The sequence below is a fragment of the Erpetoichthys calabaricus genome, chromosome 2 (genome assembly GCF_900747795.2).
Source record: "Erpetoichthys calabaricus chromosome 2, fErpCal1.3, whole genome shotgun sequence".
Classification (NCBI taxonomy): domain Eukaryota; kingdom Metazoa; phylum Chordata; class Cladistia; order Polypteriformes; family Polypteridae; genus Erpetoichthys; species Erpetoichthys calabaricus.
Genome location: NC_041395.2, coordinates 344,558,666 through 344,578,485, shown reverse-complemented (window position 1 = coordinate 344,578,485; position 19,820 = coordinate 344,558,666). Strand labels below are relative to the sequence as shown.

The window sequence follows — 19,820 nt, the reverse complement described above, 5'->3', positions numbered from 1 at the left end:
CCTTATTTAGTTTGAGACAAAGGTGGTGGTTCGTGACTAATTGCATGACAGGTGGACACAACCCTTAGCATTTTACATATGTATGTAGAGGCAATTAATTGACTGAGATGAAAGGTCAGCATTGCATCACAACTAGGAGAATTCAAACAGCTTTGTTTTCTCCACATTTTTTCAACTTCATAGGGCATTCACATGAAATTTCTACCTCAGATTTTCCTTCTGGCTTTGCGGTGGACTGGCCCTGTCCAGGGTTTGTTCTTGCCTTGCGCCCTGTGCTACGTGCAATAGCCTCCAGCACACCCCGCGACCCTGTTCCAGACAAAGTGGGTTAGAAAATTCGTGACTGAGTTCCCTTCTGTCCAATTGCACATGATCACAGCATTATGTCAGTGGTTGGATGTCCGTTTACCAATTTGTGATTGCACTGGGTACAGTGGCACATTTAATAAATAAAAGCAAAATGGGCCATCATTCAAAGTACTAAAAAATCTTTAATTAAAGCAAAATAATTCATATGAGTAAAACCAAACTGAAGTATATTCACAAATATATTTTCTATTTTTAAGTTGATCTCAGTGAGTAGGTTGGCTTACTCAGTTGAACTTGACTTTCCATTGGTCCCATTTATACCCCCACTTGTGTCTTCCATAGAATGTGTATTCAGCACCAGTCTTGGTGATAAACAGACCAATGAGTCTTGATTCCACGTCTAACTCTGTTTTTTTTTTTTCTTTTGTTTTGCAGTCCTACTTTGTTACAGACTATGACCCAACAATTGAAGATTCCTACACGAAGCAGTGTGTGATAGATGACCGAGCAGCACGTCTGGACAGTAAGTCCTTACTTTTTTTCCCCATTGTGTATTGGATTCAAGGTGTAATGTCTACATTGGGTAGAACATTAGAAAAATCTTTACATGAATAGGCCTTTCAGCTCAATAAGCTCATCCATCCAATTCTACTAGATTGTCCGAAATAACATCAAGTTGCTATTTGAAGGTATCAAAAGTCCTGCTCTCCACCACAGTACTTGGTAATGTATTCCATGTGTCTGTGGACACATGAAATCTGGCAGCAGCAGACTGGAATGAAAAGGGAATTGAAAAAAGTCAAAATAACGTGCAAAAGGTCATAACATTAAGGGAGTGAGAATGAATGAGCAAAGACCGAAGTCCGGATACAATACAGGATCTCATAGCCAAAGGGGAGACATGTAGCCAGAGCTAAAATTTGTAGACAAGGAACATAAGATATTTTTCATAACCAGAATACACTACCAAGATTGATTGCTGATTTGTAATTCTAGATGATCAGGAGGAAGTGCATGACACTGACCTTTAAACTTCCACACTGATGGCGTCATGTGTCACACAGTCTCAGTCATCTTGCCTATTAATGGCGTGGCACCAATGAACAAACGGTCTCAAAATGGAGCCCTGGGAGAAAAGAATAGGGTGCTGCTGGAACTCGTAGCATCATTACTAACACATTGAAATAAATAATAGATAACCAAATGATTCCTTGGTCTTGGACCCTGGAAACAATTTTGTCTCGTCTGACAAATTTAAGATGAAGGAACAGTTAGAAAAAAATATAAAATTACCAGCCAAATCATGACACAAGCCTAGGAACTCAAATGAGCATGTGCACCTTTAGCTATTCATCAGTAGCATTGTCTCTGCTTTCTTGTATAGTTGAGACTCCAGGTGTATGCAGTAAGGTGCTAAGATGTATCAAGTGAAATTCACCTGTAAATTACAGATTATTACTTATTATTATTATTCATCTGTAAACTACAGATTATTCAACATGTGGCTAGTGAGTAATATTTGTTTGAATTGGTGTCTGTTCCCATGTCTTGTCATGTCATAGGGTGGAGTGGTAGCTCTGAGGCTAGGGATCTGCACTGGCAATTGGAAGGTTGCCGGATCGAATCCCGTAAAAATGCCAAAAGGGACTCTGCTCTGTTGGGCCCTTGAGCAAGGCCCTTAACCTGCAATAAGCGCTTTGAGTAGTGAGAAAAGCGCTATATGGCGGCATGGTGGCGCAGTGGTAGCACTGCTGCCTCGCAGTTAGGAGACCCGGGTTTGCTTCCCAGGTCCTCCCTGCGTGAATTTTGCATGTTCTCCCCGTGTCTGCGTGGGTTTCCTCCGGGCGCTCTGGTTTCATCCCACAGTCCAAAGACATTTATTGCACTATAGTTTTTTGTTGTTAAAATATATGTTTTACTATAATTATACAGGTGTTTTTTTGTTTCAGCGTATCAGCTAGACATTAATAATTCTTGAGGTGTCATTATAAATATGGATTACCGTTTTAATAATGCAGTACTTTTTTCTTACCAAAACTCATACTGTATGACACACACACAGTAACAAATAAACACATACAGATCTTTTAAAAAGCCTATTGTTTACTAATCAGAAATTTCAAATTTGTTGTTTTCTTTTACCAATCAAAAGTGTAAGCTACTGCATTTTAACAAGCTTGCTGCCCAAACTCAAGCTTAATTTAAAGAACAAAACAAAATAAAAAGGTCTGAATTCATTAAAGTGACTTTTCTTGTCATTTGTCTAATTGCACAAAATGACTTCTCAGATGGGCAGCATGGTGGCGCAGTGGGTAACGCTGCTGCCTCGCAGTTAGGAGACCCGGGTTTGCTTCCCGGGTCCTCCCTGCGTGGAGTTTGCATGTTCTCACCGTGTCTGCGTGGGTTTCCTCCCACAGTCCAAAGACATGCAGGTTAGGTAGATTGGCGCTTCTAAATTGGCCCTAGTGTGTGTTTGCTTGGTGTGTGGATGTGTTTGTGTGTGTCCTGCGGTGGATTGGCACCCTGCCCGGGATTGGTTCCTGCCTTGTGCCCTGTGTTGGCTGGGATTGGCTCCAGCAGACCCCCGTGACCCTGTGTTCGGATTCAGCGGGTTGGAAAATGGATGGATGGATGGATGGATGGAAAAGCGCTATATAAATGCAAAGAATTATTATGTCTCTAACTAAGGACGTTTGTCCCCCTCAATGGATAGCTGGAAAGACCTAGATCAACATGACCCAACATTCAACATGTGGCTAATTCTGGGTCGCTGATGTTCAATTCAGTTCTATTATTTTTGTACAAAGCGTTACTGTAAGGCTAGGTTTATACTTAACGCGATGCGACGCATGCTCCAGCGGACAATAATGTTACGCAAGCGTTGCACTGTTCATACTTGCACGCATACTTTACGTAAATCTGGAAGATTCCACCAGGTGGCAGTGCGAGATATCATCACGGTGAGAACAGGTTCGTCTTCACTGTGTTGTGAATTGCCTGAAACACCCAGTAAATTCCGAGAACACCTTGCCGCAGTGTCTCTGAAAAGGATGTTTAATGATTAAATCCATTAATTTAGGGATGCACCCATTCTTACAAGCATCGGACGCGAGAAAGAAACAAAATCCCTGGATGTGGCATCAGCTAATCGCAAGCTGAACACAAGCATACACATACACTAGCGTCGCCAGATCCACAAACCTTCATGTCTTTGGAAGGAAACCAGAGCACACTGTGGAAACCCACCAGGAAAACATGCAAACTCCACCACAACATGTGTAATTATTATCAGTGTTCAGTATTTAAGTTAATGACTTATCTGTAAAATGTAGCATACATAATTTAATGCATTTCATCATGACAGTGATATCAAGTAGGAATCTAACGATTCTAAATGTGTAGAGAGCTAGAATATCATAAATGTAATGTGTTCTATGTGGCGATTCCTGCTGTCAGATCAGGAGGAAGCCCCAGAAGCACATAGTGTTTACCAACTGGGCCGGTTTTAAGATGACGTTTACGATGGTCTACTTTAATGATAAAGTAAACTACGAGGTTAAAGTAGACATTTCAAGATTAAAGCTGAAATATCCACTTTAATCACAAAATACACCTTTTCACTGTGTCCTTAATTTTTTTTCTCTGTGGCTCAAATATGCTGCCGTACATGCTGATGCTGTGCAAAAAAAAAACAGAGACAGCACAGAAGATGGTATGTGAGACCTTTAAAATGTATTGTGTCATTATGATGGGGAATATGCGATGCTTTAACTCTTTTAGGGCTAATTTTTTTTTTGTTTCTTTTCTCCCAGGGCTGAATATTTTTCCAAAAACTAACATTTTTTTAAAAAAGAACACAAAGCAATTGTTTAACATATCAAATCAACAAAAAATATTTACTTTTGACAAATGTTACTGTCTTGCATGTTGTATGAGCCTGCATACTCTATGATTTCACAGACATATCACATACATTTTACACAGCAAAGTCTGATCTCGCTCAAAGCAGCCAATTTCAGTCATTGCCACATTGCACTCCTTACAATACGTGTTGCTTTGGTGCCTATTTTTCAATTGTCTGTTGCTGCACTTTCTCACATATATTGTTAGTGTGTACTGTAGAGAGACAAGTCACCCATTTGCCATCGTGCCATGCCACTGCCACGAAGTTTTCTGCCTGCATGAAAACCGTATTGTCACCTCTTTTCATCTTCTGAAACTTTATGAACTTTATGTATGGCATTATAGCCTGGCTCACCCCATGGGATTTGCTTCTGTTTATTACAGAAGTGAATAAAACTTTGCAGCAGCACGTACCTAAGCCACCAGGGGACAAAACACGTTTGGACCAATGCTCCCTGAAGTTATATCACCAATTCTGTCTCATCTCTATTTGTAATGCCACAGCGCGCTTCATCTCGTCTTTCGTTGTGGGTTTCCACTTTGAAAAACGAGAATGCGATGCAAACGCAGCCCGCGATTCAAAAAAAATCTCTGCCTACCTGTTTGTCTCGTCTGACAGTAGCTGAAAAGCAGCATCAGGAGAGAGCAGCCTGAAGTACAGCAGCTGGTGATCTGTCGTGTCCAACAGCAAGCCATGCCGTCTTGTAAACTCCGGTAGCCAGATCAGCTCTCAACGGATCAATGTCTGTGTATTTATCCCATGCGAACCTTGCCGTAGATGCATCGGCTGCGCGAAGGCACGCAACTGGCAGCAGATCCGCTGGCGCGGCATCGGCTGGTGTCTGATCAGCTGATGCCTGCTTCTAACTCTCTTGCTCGATCTCCTGATCACTGCCAATAAAGTCCGATTCTGAAAAATCAAGAGTCCGACTCCGCGATAATGCGCAAATGCGCATAATGCAAGTGTTTTCTGTTCTGCACTTGCTTCGCTGCCTTTTCACATGTCGGTGCCATCTTGCCTGTTTACATTTCGCAACTCACGCACACGCAATGTTTATTTGCCGAGTCAACGAGTCTAGCATTCCTCCAAGCACAGAGGGAATGCCTGTGACGTGACAGTGAGATTTGTCGCCATTAACAGCTGATTGTCGCCCTCTATCCCTGGATGTCGACATCCGCCTTCAACCCCTCCTGTCGACAAAAGTCGACATCCGCCCTAAAAGAGTTAATATGAAAGCACCACAAATGTATTTGTATGTCGGCATTTTGCTTAACCACATTGAACCATTCATCAAACATCACAGTGCACACATCAATCCCAGAGGATCCTTAAAGCAGCTTTCTGTCACATGTTGATCGTAAACAGAGACTGTGACGTCCCGTTCCGACTTTTATCACACTGCGCCCTCCGACTTTTTGCTGGTACTACAACTCGCACATGCGTCGCATTAATTTCTGAAAACGTGCTAAGAGGACGCATCAAATGAACACTGGGAACGCGTGGCAGCCATGATGGGTGCGTGTACGCATTCTGAGCGTGAAGTATAAACGAGCCCTAACAAGTTCACAGGTAGATACAAACTTTACAAATCACAAATTACATTTATTATGAGTTCACATAATGACACAGGTTTGTTTAAACAAACAGGAAGACAATGCAGTAAAGAACTGGTTAGCATAAATGAAGTCCAACGATTTTTGTCCATTAATTAACTGTTGAACTATGGCCAGCTGACAACAGAGTAGAGGAAAACAAAAACTCCAGTCAGCAGAATCAGTGGGGGGTACAAAGTCAGTTAGAACAGAGAAAGTCAGAGGTGTGGAAAACTTGGCCAGCTGGCTGCCTTACCCCCTGCTACAATGCAGGTCTTTTCTGGGCTGTCTAATTTTCAGTCCACTGATTCCAGTGCTCCCAGTGTATCGGATGTCTCTCTTATTTTTGTACAAATGACTAACGGACAGAGATCACGGCCAATCAGCAGCTCTGGTCAGGGAATGCTCTACTAAAGTTGAGTCTTCAATCTGAGACCTAAGAAGCATCTCTTATTTAAGCAGGAAGTTCTTCCACTTCCATCCATCCATCCATTTTCCAACCCGCTGAATCCGAACACAGGGTCACGGGGGTCTGCTGGAGCCAATCCCAGCCAACACAGGGCACAAGGCAGGAAACAATCCCGGGCAGGGTGCCAACCCACCACAGGACACACACAAACATACCCACACACCAAGCACACACTAGGGCCAATTTAGAATCGCCAATCCACCTAACCTGCATGTCTTTGGACTGTGGGAGGAAACCGGAGCGCCCGGAGGAAACCCACGCAGACACGGGGAGAACATGCAAACTCCACGCAGGGAGGACCCGGGAAGCGAACCCGGGTCCCCAGGTCTCCTAACTGCGAGGCAGCAGCGCTACCCACTACGCCACTGTGCCGCCAAGTTCTTCCACTTCCCAAAAAAAAAAAAAAAAGAGCATGAACCAGTACTGTTACTGATTACTCCTTAGAATATGGAGTATGTTGGCATCTTCAGAACCTAATGTGCTGTTTGTAAGTAGTAGTAAGTTCATATAATTAGGCAGCCGTTTAAGGCCTTACATTTAATAAAGATGATTTTGAAATCTTCCCTAAGCTTAACTGGTAGCCATTATAAGGACTTGAGGACAGGGGTTATGTGCTTGTACTTTTTAGTTCTTGTAATGATTTTTGCAGCAATATTTTGAATTCACTGAAATCTGCATGTAGGATGATTTGAACATCCAGTGAATGACGCATTGCACTAGTCATTTCTAGAAATAAATGCATAAACTTATTTCTGCATATCCTCCAGTATCATCTTGCTATATGTACTGTAGCTAACAGAGTTTCCTTTTGCCTTCAGTCCTAGACACAGCGGGCCAAGAAGAGTTTGGAGCCATGCGAGAACAGTACATGAGGACAGGAGAGGGCTTCCTGCTGGTTTTCTCTGTCACTGATCGAGGAAGGTAAGAGACAAGTGTGTCCCCTGATATTGTTTCTTAGCATGGTTAGTTTTACTTCCATGCCTTGAATATTACAATAAGAATGATGATAAATCATCCATGAAAAGAAAAAAACAAAACAAATTCTTCATGGTAATGGTGTTATCCCCAAGATAGATAAATAGAAACTTTGTGAATCACAAAAAGGGTAATAACAGCATACAAGGAAGGGCACACATATGCATTTAACATTTATAATAACCTTAACTCTCTTTTTTTAGGGCTGATTTTTTTTTTGTTTCTTTTCTCCCAGGGCTGAATATTTTTCCAAAAACTAAATTTTTTTTTAAAAAAAAGAACACAAAGCAATGGTTTAAGACATAAAATCAACAAAAAATATTTATTTTTGACAAATGTTACTGTCTTGCATGTTGTTTGAGCCTGCATACTATATGATTTCACATACTATGATTTCCCATACATATCCTATACATGTTACACAGTAAAGTCCTGCAAAATATCGCTCAAAGCAGCCAATTGCATGCATTGCCACATTCTCTTTGAAAGGAGTACTTTCCTGTACATCTGATTACTTTCAGGTAGAAACCAGTGTTTGCTTCTGCCAGTACAAAATCCTTTATGCCATACTTTGTGGGCTTGTCTGGCATATACGGGTGGGGGAAAAAAAGGCATCCTTTGTATTTTGTCATAGATTCATCCACAGACAAATCATGGCCAGGCTGATAAAATTGTTTATATGTTGGTTCCACAATATCAAGCAGGGGCTGAACTTTATACATGGAGTTATGGCCTGGCTCACCCCTTGGGATTTGCTTCTGGTTATCACAGAAGTGAATAAAACTTTGCAGGATAACGTACCTATCATGCAGCATAACCTGTCCAAAGCCTCCAGGGGACAAAGCATGTTTGGACCAATGTTCCCTGAAGTTGTATCGCCAGTCCAGTCCCATCTCTATTTGTAATGCCACAAAGTCCTCTATCTCGTCTTTTGTTGTGGGTTTCCACTTTGAAAAACAAGAATTCAGTGCAAGCGCAGCCCACGATTCAAAAAATTGCTCTGCAATACCTGTTTGTCTCGTCTGACAGTAGCTGAAAAGCAGCATCAAGAGAGAGCGGCCTGAAGTAGTCCAGCGGCTGGTAATCTGTCATGTCCAACAGCAAGCCATGCCATCTTGTGAAGTCCAGTAGCCAGTTTGGCTCCCACGGATCAATGTCTGGGTATTCCTCCCACACAAACCTTGCCGTAGGTGCATCAGCTGGCAGCCGATCAGCTGGGGCGGCATCGGCTGGTGTCCATTCAGCTGATACCAGTTCCTCACTCTCTTGCTCGATCTCCTGATCACTTTCAATAAAATCAGATTCTGAACAATCAAAGTCCGACTCCGCGATAATGCACAAAACATCGTCTGCTGAGTATTTTGTTTTCTGTACTCGCTTTGCTTCCTCATGAGATGTCGCTGCCATCTTGCCTTTGTTTACATTTCGTAACTCACACGCATGCAAGGATTAGATGCTGAGTCAATGAGTCTAACATTCCTCCAAGCAGAGAGGGAATGCCTTTAATGTAATAGTGAGTTTTGTCGCCATTTACAGCTGATTGTCGCCCTCTATCCCAAGATGTCGACTTTTGTCGACATGCGCCCACAACCTCTCCTGTCGACAAAAGTCGACATTTGCCCTACAAGAGTTAAATATACTAACAAGGTACAAATACACATATAAGAAGAATTTTCTATAAGTTAATTAACAAGGTCTAGGTATTACTAAATCTAAAGTGATTAGAATTGCACATACTTACCAGTCACAATTTTATAACACAGGACACCAGTCACTAGCACAGTATGTTGTACATAATGTCACTGTCTCTTAAGATGTCTGCAAGACCATCACAGTACCATTCAGCACACAGGGAGCAAGACCACCTCAGCTGAGGGGTGATTCATTGTAGAGCCTGATGGATGAGAGTAGAAACAACCACATGTACTACCCCTTGGAGCAATGCAGTTGTCTCAGCTGGTTACTGATTGTTGTGCTGTGCTTAGCCAAGACCTCCTACAAGGAATGAGAGTCATTGTCCAAGCTGGTAAGCAGCTTCCTAAGTGACTTGTGTTCTACCACTTCCTCTGGTATGCCCAGCCTGACTCTTATGATTGAACCAGCCTTTTTGATCAAATTAGTCTGTTGGCATTGCCTTCCCCTAATGTCATTCCCCCAGCATACTACTGCATTGAAAATTACACCGGCCTCCATAGACTGGTAGAAAACCTGTGATAGAGGCCTACATACACCGAATGATCTCAGCCTCCTCAGTAAATAGAGGTGACTGCGACCCTTCTTGTATACTGCCTTGCAACTTGTTCAAGGGGAATGATTAGTTTATGAATCAGATTAGCAAGAATTGGGTGACTCATTCATGGGTAACGATTCAGTTCAACCTCATTCAGTAAATGATACATACCCAGTGTAGTCAATAAGCTTTAAAAGGAATAAAAAATAGTGTGCGCTAAAATAAAGTTACATGCAAGGAATTGTTAAAAATCAGAATAATATTGTTATAAAGTTCAGTTATGTGCAACTACTGTATTTAATATAAAAAGGACAAAGAGATATAAAGGTATTAGTTGCAGTTCTTCTTCTTCTTATGACTTTTTGTACCCAGCGGTATATAAGACAGAAATATGATGAAACCAAGCAAATGTACCAAGTGCCAGTGATTGTGCTTCTGTCTAAAAAAGTGAAGGTCTCTGTTAATGTTGCGGCCAGATCATCCTTGGTGTGCCTGGTTGGCGTTTTCCAGCAAGGGCCCACTGCATGCCCTGTCTGCTGTTGTCTATGCATATTAGATGTCCGAAACAAAACAGGCATCTTTTCCATTGTTTGAGACTGCCAGGCAGCTTTTGTCTGGACCTTATCTGCAATGGTCACTTTTTGCCATCATATGTGCATGATTCGGCATAGGCAGCATGTAATCATAGCCATCCAGTTTAGTGTGTTGTTCCTTTGTGAGGGACCATGTCTCGGCTCCATAGAGAAGAATTGAAATGATAATACTGTTATATACTTTCATCTTGGCGTATATGGAGAGCTGCTTGTTGTCCCATATTTTCCTCTGTCTCCTCATGGTAGAAGTTGCCTTGCCAATGGGTGTCTTGATTTCGGCCGAAGTGGTGGTGGTGTCACAGGTAAGCAGGCTGCCAAACTAAGCGAACTCTTGAACGTTGTCCACATGATTGCTGTTGATCTATAAGGAGGAGCCTGAAGTGTTTATTTCCATCATCTTCGAGATGAGTTTCTGCCCGATGATTGCTAGGCGATGAAGCAGACTAATTAGTTGCAATATTGTTCATATGTTCAGTTTTTAAAACATTTACAATAACAAGTTGTACAAAATAATTACAACGTTCTAATATAAATGGGTTGGTACTGTATTGTACTTGCAAGACAAATGAGAGAATCATCAGTGACAGAGTTCTCATTTGCAGCTATTAATTTATTTATGATTCTATTGAATCATAAGTGAAGTGAATGAGTCGAGACGCATGATTCAGGCGGTTCTTGCACGCATGTGCTTTGAACATCTACCAGGGACATCACGTAGAACATGCATGGATGGGCTTTAGCATTCCTACTGAATTCCACTGTAAAAATGAACAAAACTGATTTGTACGATTCACTGAAAAGAGTGAATCGTTAGCAAATTGCCTATCACTACCAGACAGCTCAACTCTAAAGGCTGATCAGCAATGGCAACTACGAAAAAAAAAAAAACAGATCTGTTTGGAATGACAATGATGTAGAATTGTTAATGAGAGTACCACACAAGTATAAGGTGAGCAAAACAGTTATGAAAAAAGTAATGGGTAGGACCCAATTAGGAAGAGTTACATAATAAGTGCAAACCAAGAGTGTTAAGAGTCCGCGTTTTCACTCATTCTTATTTGATATTCTATAATGTTACTTCCTTTTTTTAATTTTACATTTTAACTGTCGAGTCCTTTGTGTTCAGAAACAGGACAATATCATTAATTACCATCATGTTAAATATATAATTAACTATATATGTATAAATTATTAAAATTCATATTTCTGTGATGCCATCAGAAGGCAAATAATCCTTCCTATATGAGCTGGCCTTAAATTCGTATTAATGAATCACATGACTCAAATTGAATCAATTCAGTTAAATGAGAAATTTGAAAGATTCAGTAAAGTGGATTAAAATGCATGCCCATCAGTACTGTCTGGGGTAGATCTTCTTTGTTGATTCCTTGAAGGCCTACTTCATCTTTGCCACAGTTGTGCACTCCTCTTGACATATGCACTCTGTAAATATTAACCAAATGGTAGTAAGAGTGTTCCACAGATATAAAATAAGACTTCACAAATCATATTTGCTTTAGGAAATTACTCCACAGAGAAGTGAAAATGACCTTGTTGTATACATCCAACCAAAATAGGAACTGTAATGGTAAAAATGAAGGCCACAAGTGTGGAAAGTCTTGCTTGGCTACATGCTGATGCTTTTGCACATTTGCATTTTCATCAGTCCAGAACATAAAAGAGCACAGAAGGGAAAGATGCCTGTCGCAGGCTGCACCTTGTTTGATATGGATGTGTAATACTGGTTGCTTATATCATTGATTGATTTTCATGAACAACATCATCATACAGAAGAGAAGTAAGCTCAGAGATGCAGAAGTGTTTTGCTCTTCTTACTTATTCATGGAGGTGCCACTGAGCTGGCTGTACTATTTAATGAATGTCTTCAATGTGTGCGTACAACATTTAGTACTTTCAGGTGTGACTGGACACTCAGCATTACACACATCCTTAGATATGCTGGTCAAACCTGCCTTTGTCTGCCTTTAAGTATTCACCTTAACATTATAGAAACCTGTCAGCACATATAAGTGCTCAGCAAGGTTATTATAGTTTTGCCTTTTTATATTTTTGTTTATTTTTTGGACCTTATTTGGAAATTTAGTTTTAGTTTTGCTTCATTGTGTATTTTTAGTTTTAATTTAGGGTATATTTCACAAAGACATTTCTATTTTATTTTTATATCTATTAGTTTCAGTTGTAGTGTTAGTAATTCTGGTATGTTTAAAGAGCTACTATGTAGTTCAGTTTTGTGTCACAATCAGATAGAACTGTACACTTAACAGGTTTGGATATGAGTTTAATGTATGTGGAAGCTTACTACATTACATGGTTTACTATCTGGTTTTGTTTTAGTCTGATAAAAACAAGCTTAATCAAAACCAGATACTGAATATGAACAATTTTATACTATTTTATAATTTTTAAATATTTTCTATGTCATTTGTGCTGAACAAATGTACGCTGACTGTTGACACTTTGTTTTTTCTTTTAATTCTTTTTAATTAATGGGCCAAATTGTAATGAAATTTAGGTGAATTTTAAGGTTTAAGGGTTTTTTTTTTTTTACTCTACAGCATACAACATACCCTACTCCAAGACAAGGTGCTTATAATGAATGTCTTCAATATTGTATTCAAAAATCTCCCACACTGGGCTTATAATGAATGTCTTCAATATTGTATTCAAAAATCTCCCACACTGGGCTTTGTTACTTTCTACCAGCCTTATTGATCTCTGATTCCGTCTTGGGCACATACAATTTATAGACAGAATTTTGCCACCTGTAGGCCTGAAAAGATATCAAATATCAGAAAATAGAGTCTACTGTGTTCTGACAGGTGTGATCATGAAAATCAGGGGGCTTAGGAAGAACAGAGCTCTTAGGCTTGAATCAGTGTGCAGACCCCACCTAAGCTGTATTGAAGAAAAACACGCATTTAGTGTCAAAATTAGGGGAAGTGAGACTTGAATAGCCCATGCATAAGAACAGTAAACCCATAATGAGCAGCTAATAGGAGTGAGAAGCCTACCCCAGCAGGTTTGGATGCAAGGCAGTAAAAATCCCTGGTATGCAATATGTATGATATGGCTGATGTTAAGAATAAAAAGAATGATGTTTCAGTTGTCTATTTTGAGAGAGAGAGAAATTGAAATAAGGGGGACAGATATTTTAAAACATAATTCTGCTACTGGATTATTTTCATAATATCAGGTATTTTGAGCTGTGAATATAAACTAAAGATAAATGAATAAATACCTAAACATTAGTAGGTTTAGTTTTTCACCAGTTGGCAGACTGTCCTCACCTACCTACCTGTAGTTCAGTGGAGACATTGCCAGCTCAGGAATTTCTACAAGGTTTGTATCGTTTCGTTGTTAAACAGCTTTTTTTTAGAGCAAAAGTGATTGGTCAGCAACAATATGCTGATCTTGTATGATGACCTATTCAGTCCCTCGATCAGTGCCGTTTTATTTTCAAAAAGGATTTCTCCTGTGCAAAGTGGCAGGTGAATTATTGTCAACAAAACGCAGGCACCTGATAAATAAACTGAAACATTACTCGTGAATGAATACATGCGCACGACTCGTGGTGACTTACTTTCTGTTTTACAGTTAAAAGTTGTAAATGTTAAAGACAAATGGCAAGAATATTCATTCAGAAATGGAAACTAAAAATATTTTTTGTAAATTATTAGTCTTTCCACCTACTTTAATAGTTTCATTTAGTTTTAGTTTTTCATTTTGGTTTTGTTATTTATTTTATTTCAGTTTACAAAAATGTTTTTTTAATAATAGTTTGTTTTGATTTTAGTTTTCGTTAACTATAATAACCTTGGTGCTCAGTTATTTTTTTTTTATTTTCTCATATTAGGCTAAAGGGATTATTAAGGCTTAGGTAGAAACAAGAACAACAAATGAAACCTAAAGCGTGAGTGGGACAAAAAACATTAAACATTGATAAGAGACGCACAGGTCTAGAAATAGCCTGCCAGAAAGTCACAAGAAATTTGATGTAACTAAATTTAAGGTGTTAACACTTTGGAAGTAGAAATGCTAAATGTTGTGGGAGGCATGGGGATGTCTAAAATTTGAAAGTAACCCTTATAATGACGACGACGACGACCTAGGAGTCATCATCGACTGGTTACTATCCGCGTCAAGACAGTGGACAGAAGCCAATAAGAAAGCTAATAGGATATTTGGTTATATAGTGCCCTGATGTGTAGAGCACAAGTCAAGGGAGGTTATGCTTAAGCTTTATAATGAACTGCTGAGGCCTACACTGGAGTGCTACGTGCAGTTTTGATGTCCGGGCTCCAAAAAAGACAAAGGAGTCCAAGAGAAAGTCAAGTGAAGAGCAACTAGGCTGATTCCAGGGCTGAGAGGTATGAGCTATTCGCCCGTCTGGATGACTGAGGTGGCGTAGTAGTGGTGGTGGTGCTGCTGCTTCACAGTAAAGAGACCTGGGTTTGTGTCCCAGGTCCTCCTTGCATGGTGTTTACATGTCTGTTATGTGTCTGTGTGGGTTTCCTCCCATAGTCCAAAGACATGCAGGTTAGGTGCATTGGTGAAACTAAATTGGGGCTGCTGTTTGGTTGGTTGTGTGTGTGTGAGACCCTATGCTAACTGGGGTAGGCTCTAGCAGACCCTGTTCAGGATTAAGCAGGTTAGAAAATGACTAGCCGACTTTTTAACAAAGGTAAAAAGCTCTGTAATCTTTACTGAGATTTGAACATGCAGTCTGTTTAATATATATAATTCTTTACATTTATATAGTATCTATCTGCGGTGGGTTGGCGCCCTGCCCGGGATTGGTTCCCTGCATTGCGCCCTGTGTTGGCTGGGATTGGCTCCAGCGGACCCCCGTGACCCTGTGTTCGGATTCAGCGGGTTGGAAAATGAATGGATGAATGATTATATATAATATTGTGGCTGAATGCATGAATGGCAGGTCGTAGCACAAAAGGAAAAGCTAGGACACCAACCTGGTCTCCCTGTTTAATACTACAGTCCAAACTAAAATGACACCATTTGGTGATAAAGTAAATAGCCCCTTGGGCACCCAGTTGAAATAAGAGTCCTTCACTGGAGCTCCATCTGGCAGGTCGCCGTTAGTGGAACATGATGCCTACTTCTGGGTAGCTGGGCTTTGTCTAATGCACATAGCATAAGGGATGGGGCCAAGTGCCCTGACTGGTTGGTTCCTCAGTACTTTAGAGAGAAGAGAGTGTTAACGACAGTGCCCCCTCTTGTTCTGGCAGATTATCACATACCTTGATTGACCCTGAGTGGAGATCCTACAATGCACATGCATGAAAATAAACGTTTACATGAATGAGTGACATGAACGATTCAGATGGGACTAAGGTTACTAAAATTACAGAGGTCCTCCATTAATAATTACTCCAACTCCTCATGTAAAATTAATCCCCTGCCTGAATAGAGCTTTAGTCATGCAGTTAAAGCAACTTCTCTTATGGCTACCAGTGCAAAATTAGGTGTTAAACAACTGGGTGTGACACCTCAAAGACTAAACCGAAAGTGGGCCTCCTCCTGGTGTGCAAATCACAAGGCTTTGCACCCAACACCACATGAACGAAGCGTGCAATACAATTAATCTCAAAACTTTTTAATCGGCCCTCATTAGTAATGAAAAATACTAGATTAGAAATCTACTGAGAATGGCACAGGACATGCTGAGGGAAAGCACCCTGTAGTGACTTCACATTGGTCCTTCATTAGAGACAGCAGCTTGAAATTCTTACTGAATAGTCAGCTGCATGCTTATCGGCAATGTGGAGTTAGCTGTACTCTACTGCCCTCTTGTGGCACTACTGGAGCAGCGTCACATTTCTTGAAGCAGGATGTTAGGTTAGGTTAGGTTTAGGTTTATTTGTCATATATAGGTTAACACAGGGTCAACATACAATGAAATGTGTATGACAAGAAAAACAAGTCACTCAGCCTAGATCCAATAAAGCTTAAAAAAAAGATTACAAGTTAAAAATAGACAAGCCATATAAAATAAAATGTGTATGTTTTAAAAGAAGTTATAGAGCAATATGAGTTGAATGAGCAGCAAGTACAAATGACAGTTATTGCACAGATAATGCTTTATAAGTACAGATGCATATTCCATAAAGTGCAGATGCATGTTCCAGTCAGTATTCTGAGTGTATGCAGGTACAGTTTGTATGTGAGTAGTGCCATGTAGATGTAATGTAAGTGTATGTAAGTGTTCAGGTGTTGCTGTTGAGGAGTCGAATGGCCTGGTGGTAAAAGCTGTTCTTAAGTCTTGTAGTCCGAGCAGCCAGACTCCTGTATCATCTGCCAGACGGTAACAAGGAGAACAGCTGGCGTGCTGGATGTTTCTTCTAGGCTGCAAGTCTCTAATCTCCATCTCAGAGGGCTGCAGTGGTGACCGGTGTTTTTACTCCAACCAATCTCCAGGTTGGAAGACAGTTGTTGCTATTAATGAAACTAGTCATTTAAACTTTGTGCCTCATTGGAGGAGTTATTCTGCCTGGTGAAAAAATTTTTTTTGTGGGATCTCATTATTGCTGGGGTCCTCAGTTTTGTTCCAGGGGGCCCACCATGCCTGCTGGTTTTCCTTATAGGCAAATTTAATGTTTAGAATCCAATAACTGCTGCAAATCTAAAATTGCTTAGGTGTGAAGATTGTCCCTCAGGCAAACACTTGGAAAATTTGATGTTGTTAGTGTAGACTAAGCCTGAGAGTGTAAGTAGCCTGTGATTAAATGGCATCCTACACACCACTGGATGTTGTCTTGTGCAAAATGCTAGCTTAATATTCTTTTCACTTCATTCACGTACTATGGAGGTTTTCAGAATCCATACATTGTTAATGCCTTACATCTAAGCATTGTTAGTAAACGTGTGAAATTCGCAAAAGATATTAAAATTAGTAAAACGGCAGACACCAATGAGGCAGCAAAAACAGCTCAGAAAGACTTTGACAAACTTCAGAATTGAGCATACACTTGGGAAATACAGCTTAACATAGAAAAGTGCAAATTGCTACATGGGGGCAAAAGGGATGTCATGTTACAAACTGAAAATCACTGGTAAAGTTTTCTAATGTGATAGGGCCTTAAGCTGAGGTGCTCTTGGTACTCTGGCCATTATCTTTTACATTTGCTCGTGGAGCCCGCAGCAGTTGAAGAGGGTGGGAGGATTCAAATGGCAGCACCTCTGCAACTCCCAAGGCTGAGCAGGTCAATAGCTGTGGTGCTCCACTGTGTCTGGGATCCAGCGGACATGGGGTTCTCAAATGCCAGGATAATGTAACACTTCTATAACTTTTAAGATGACATTGTTTTGGTACAATAAACCAATCCGTGTCTGGTTAGAAGCTTTTTTTCCATTGTGTGCAATGTTATCAGTGCTTCTACTGGAACAGCCCAATAATAATACTACTACTAATAACAATAATAATAGTAATTATTATTATTTACATTTGTATAGCATTTTTGTTACTACTCAAAAGTGCTTTAGGAAGTGGGAAGCCACTTCAGCCACCACTAATGTGTAACATCCACCTAGATGATACGACGGCAGACATTTTTGAGCCAGTACCCTCACCACACATTAGGTATTAGATGCTGAAGTGGTGAGAGGCAGATAACCAATTCGAGACGGGATGATTAGGGGGCCAGAATGACCAGGCCATGGAGGGCAATTTAGCTCTGACATCGGTATACACTGTACTGTTTACGAATGAGGCTCAGGGATCTTTTATGACCACAGGGAGTCAGGACCTCGGTTTTGCATCTCATTCAAAGGACGGCGCCTTTTTTTTTTTCATCACAGTGTCCCCATCACAGCACTGGGGCATTGGGATCCTCATTCAGACCACAGGGTAAGCGCCCCCGTGTTGGCCTTTCCAGCAGCAAAGCAAGTTTTTCCTAGATGGTCTCCCATCCAACTACTGGCCGGGCCTACACATGCTTCGCTTTAGGTGGATGACCTCTTCTGAAGTGCATGTGGTAAATAAATACTTAGACTGATGGGGCTTGATAGTGGAATGAAAACGTTAGAATCAGTAATTTAAAAAAAAAAAAAATGAAATTAAACATAGTGATAAGTAGAAATTAAAAACATAATATTTATTTGAAAGAATATATCATGAGCAGGATATGTGTTTGAGCACTAAGCTTACTGAACACACAGACCAGTGTGACGTATTTAATACTGAGTAAACTCCATTGCTGCCCACGTGAATGTCTGATGGCTGAGACTCATTTCAGATTATATCCATGACGCTCACCAAGGTGGCACCGAGCAGTGCAAAAGATTCTAACAAACTTGTCTTTTTGCCTTGACGCATCTGCCTCCACGGACTCTGTGCTGCTGTCCTTCAGTTAAGGCTAATTGTTCCTTCTTCTGTTTTAGCTTTGAAGAAATCTACAAATTCCAGCGGCAAATTCTAAGAGTGAAAGACCGGGATGAATTTCCAATGATCTTGGTGGGCAACAAGGCAGATCTGGAACATCAGAGACAGGTGGGCACCCCAGGAGACATCTGAAGGTGATATTTTCAAATGTTAGTGGAGGAACATCAAAGGCTGCCATTTGCCTGCACCTCTCATGACACATGCCAACCTAACCATTTTATGCCTGTCGTTCCTTTTCATGCTGCCCTTTTTATAAGAATCCATTGAAATAATTCCTCCCCCCCCCTTCCCCCCCCATGAAAAAGAAGACAAATTATATTCATACTCTTAAAGGCATTTTTTTTTTTTGTTAGACACTGACCAGTGTTTAGTTTCTTTTTGGTTTACATTTATTAGCTTAGCAGTCATTTTTATCCAAAGTGACTGACAAAAGAAGTCAACATAATCAAATGAACATTAGTGTGAGCAAATGTTATTTTAAATTATAAATTGATCGTCACAGGTGATGTTCAATACAAATGAGTTACAAATCTTAGGTTACAAACCCCTAATAGTTAATATCAGACAGAAATTTACAAAACAACAGTCTTCAAACACTTCTTAAACACATTGAAAGACTCAGAATTCTGAGTGTCTGAGTAATTAGCCCCTTGGGCACATCTATAAAGCAACAGGCTCTTGCTTGTCGAAATAATTGTCCTTCACTAGAACTTCATCCAGCGGGTCACTGTTACTGGAAAATGATGCCTCCTTCCGGGCAGCTGAGCTTCTAATGAACAAAGCATAAGGGGCGGGACTAAGTGCCCTGAGTGGGCGGTTCCTCAGTGCTGTTGGGAGAGAAAGAGAAGAGAATGTTAGCGACAGCGCCCCCTCTCGATCTGGCAGATTATCACATTCTTTGATTGACCCTGTGAGGAGATCCTGCAATGCACATGCGTGAAAATAAATGTTTACATGAACGAGTGACATGAATGATTCAGATGGGACTAAGATTCCTAAAAATACAGAGGTCCTCCATTAAATGAATTTGCTTCATTTGGAAATAATATGCAGCTTTTATTACTGTTTATGGTAAATGCTAAAGTTAGTGCTGTCCATGTATTTGGACTTATTTAGTTTGAGGTTATGACGTTATGTCACTAAGAGTACATTTAAAAACTGCATTGCTACTTTCCCACCTACTACATAATTTAAAATTTTTTTTATGTCAATTAATTACAACTTCTTTGAATTTGTAATTACTATATCAAACATTCGAACATCTATTTTTAATGTAGGTAGGCCTCTGGTAGGAGTTGTATTGGACTCGTCACTATCAACTGCCAGAGAGTG

The 19,820-nt window shown here is 40.4% G+C and overlaps 1 protein-coding gene across 1 annotated transcript in view; it reads left to right on the top strand.

Moving 5' to 3' along the window:
• The window catches only part of rras2 (RAS related 2), a 122,623-nt gene that overhangs the window by 84,734 nt on the left and 18,069 nt on the right, over positions 1-19,820 (top strand). The window contains exons 2-4 of the mRNA XM_028796077.2: positions 745-832; positions 7,093-7,195; positions 18,488-18,596. Of these exons, the coding sequence (XP_028651910.1) occupies positions 745-832; positions 7,093-7,195; positions 18,488-18,596 (300 nt within the window). The remainder of the gene's footprint in view (positions 1-744; positions 833-7,092; positions 7,196-18,487; positions 18,597-19,820) is intronic.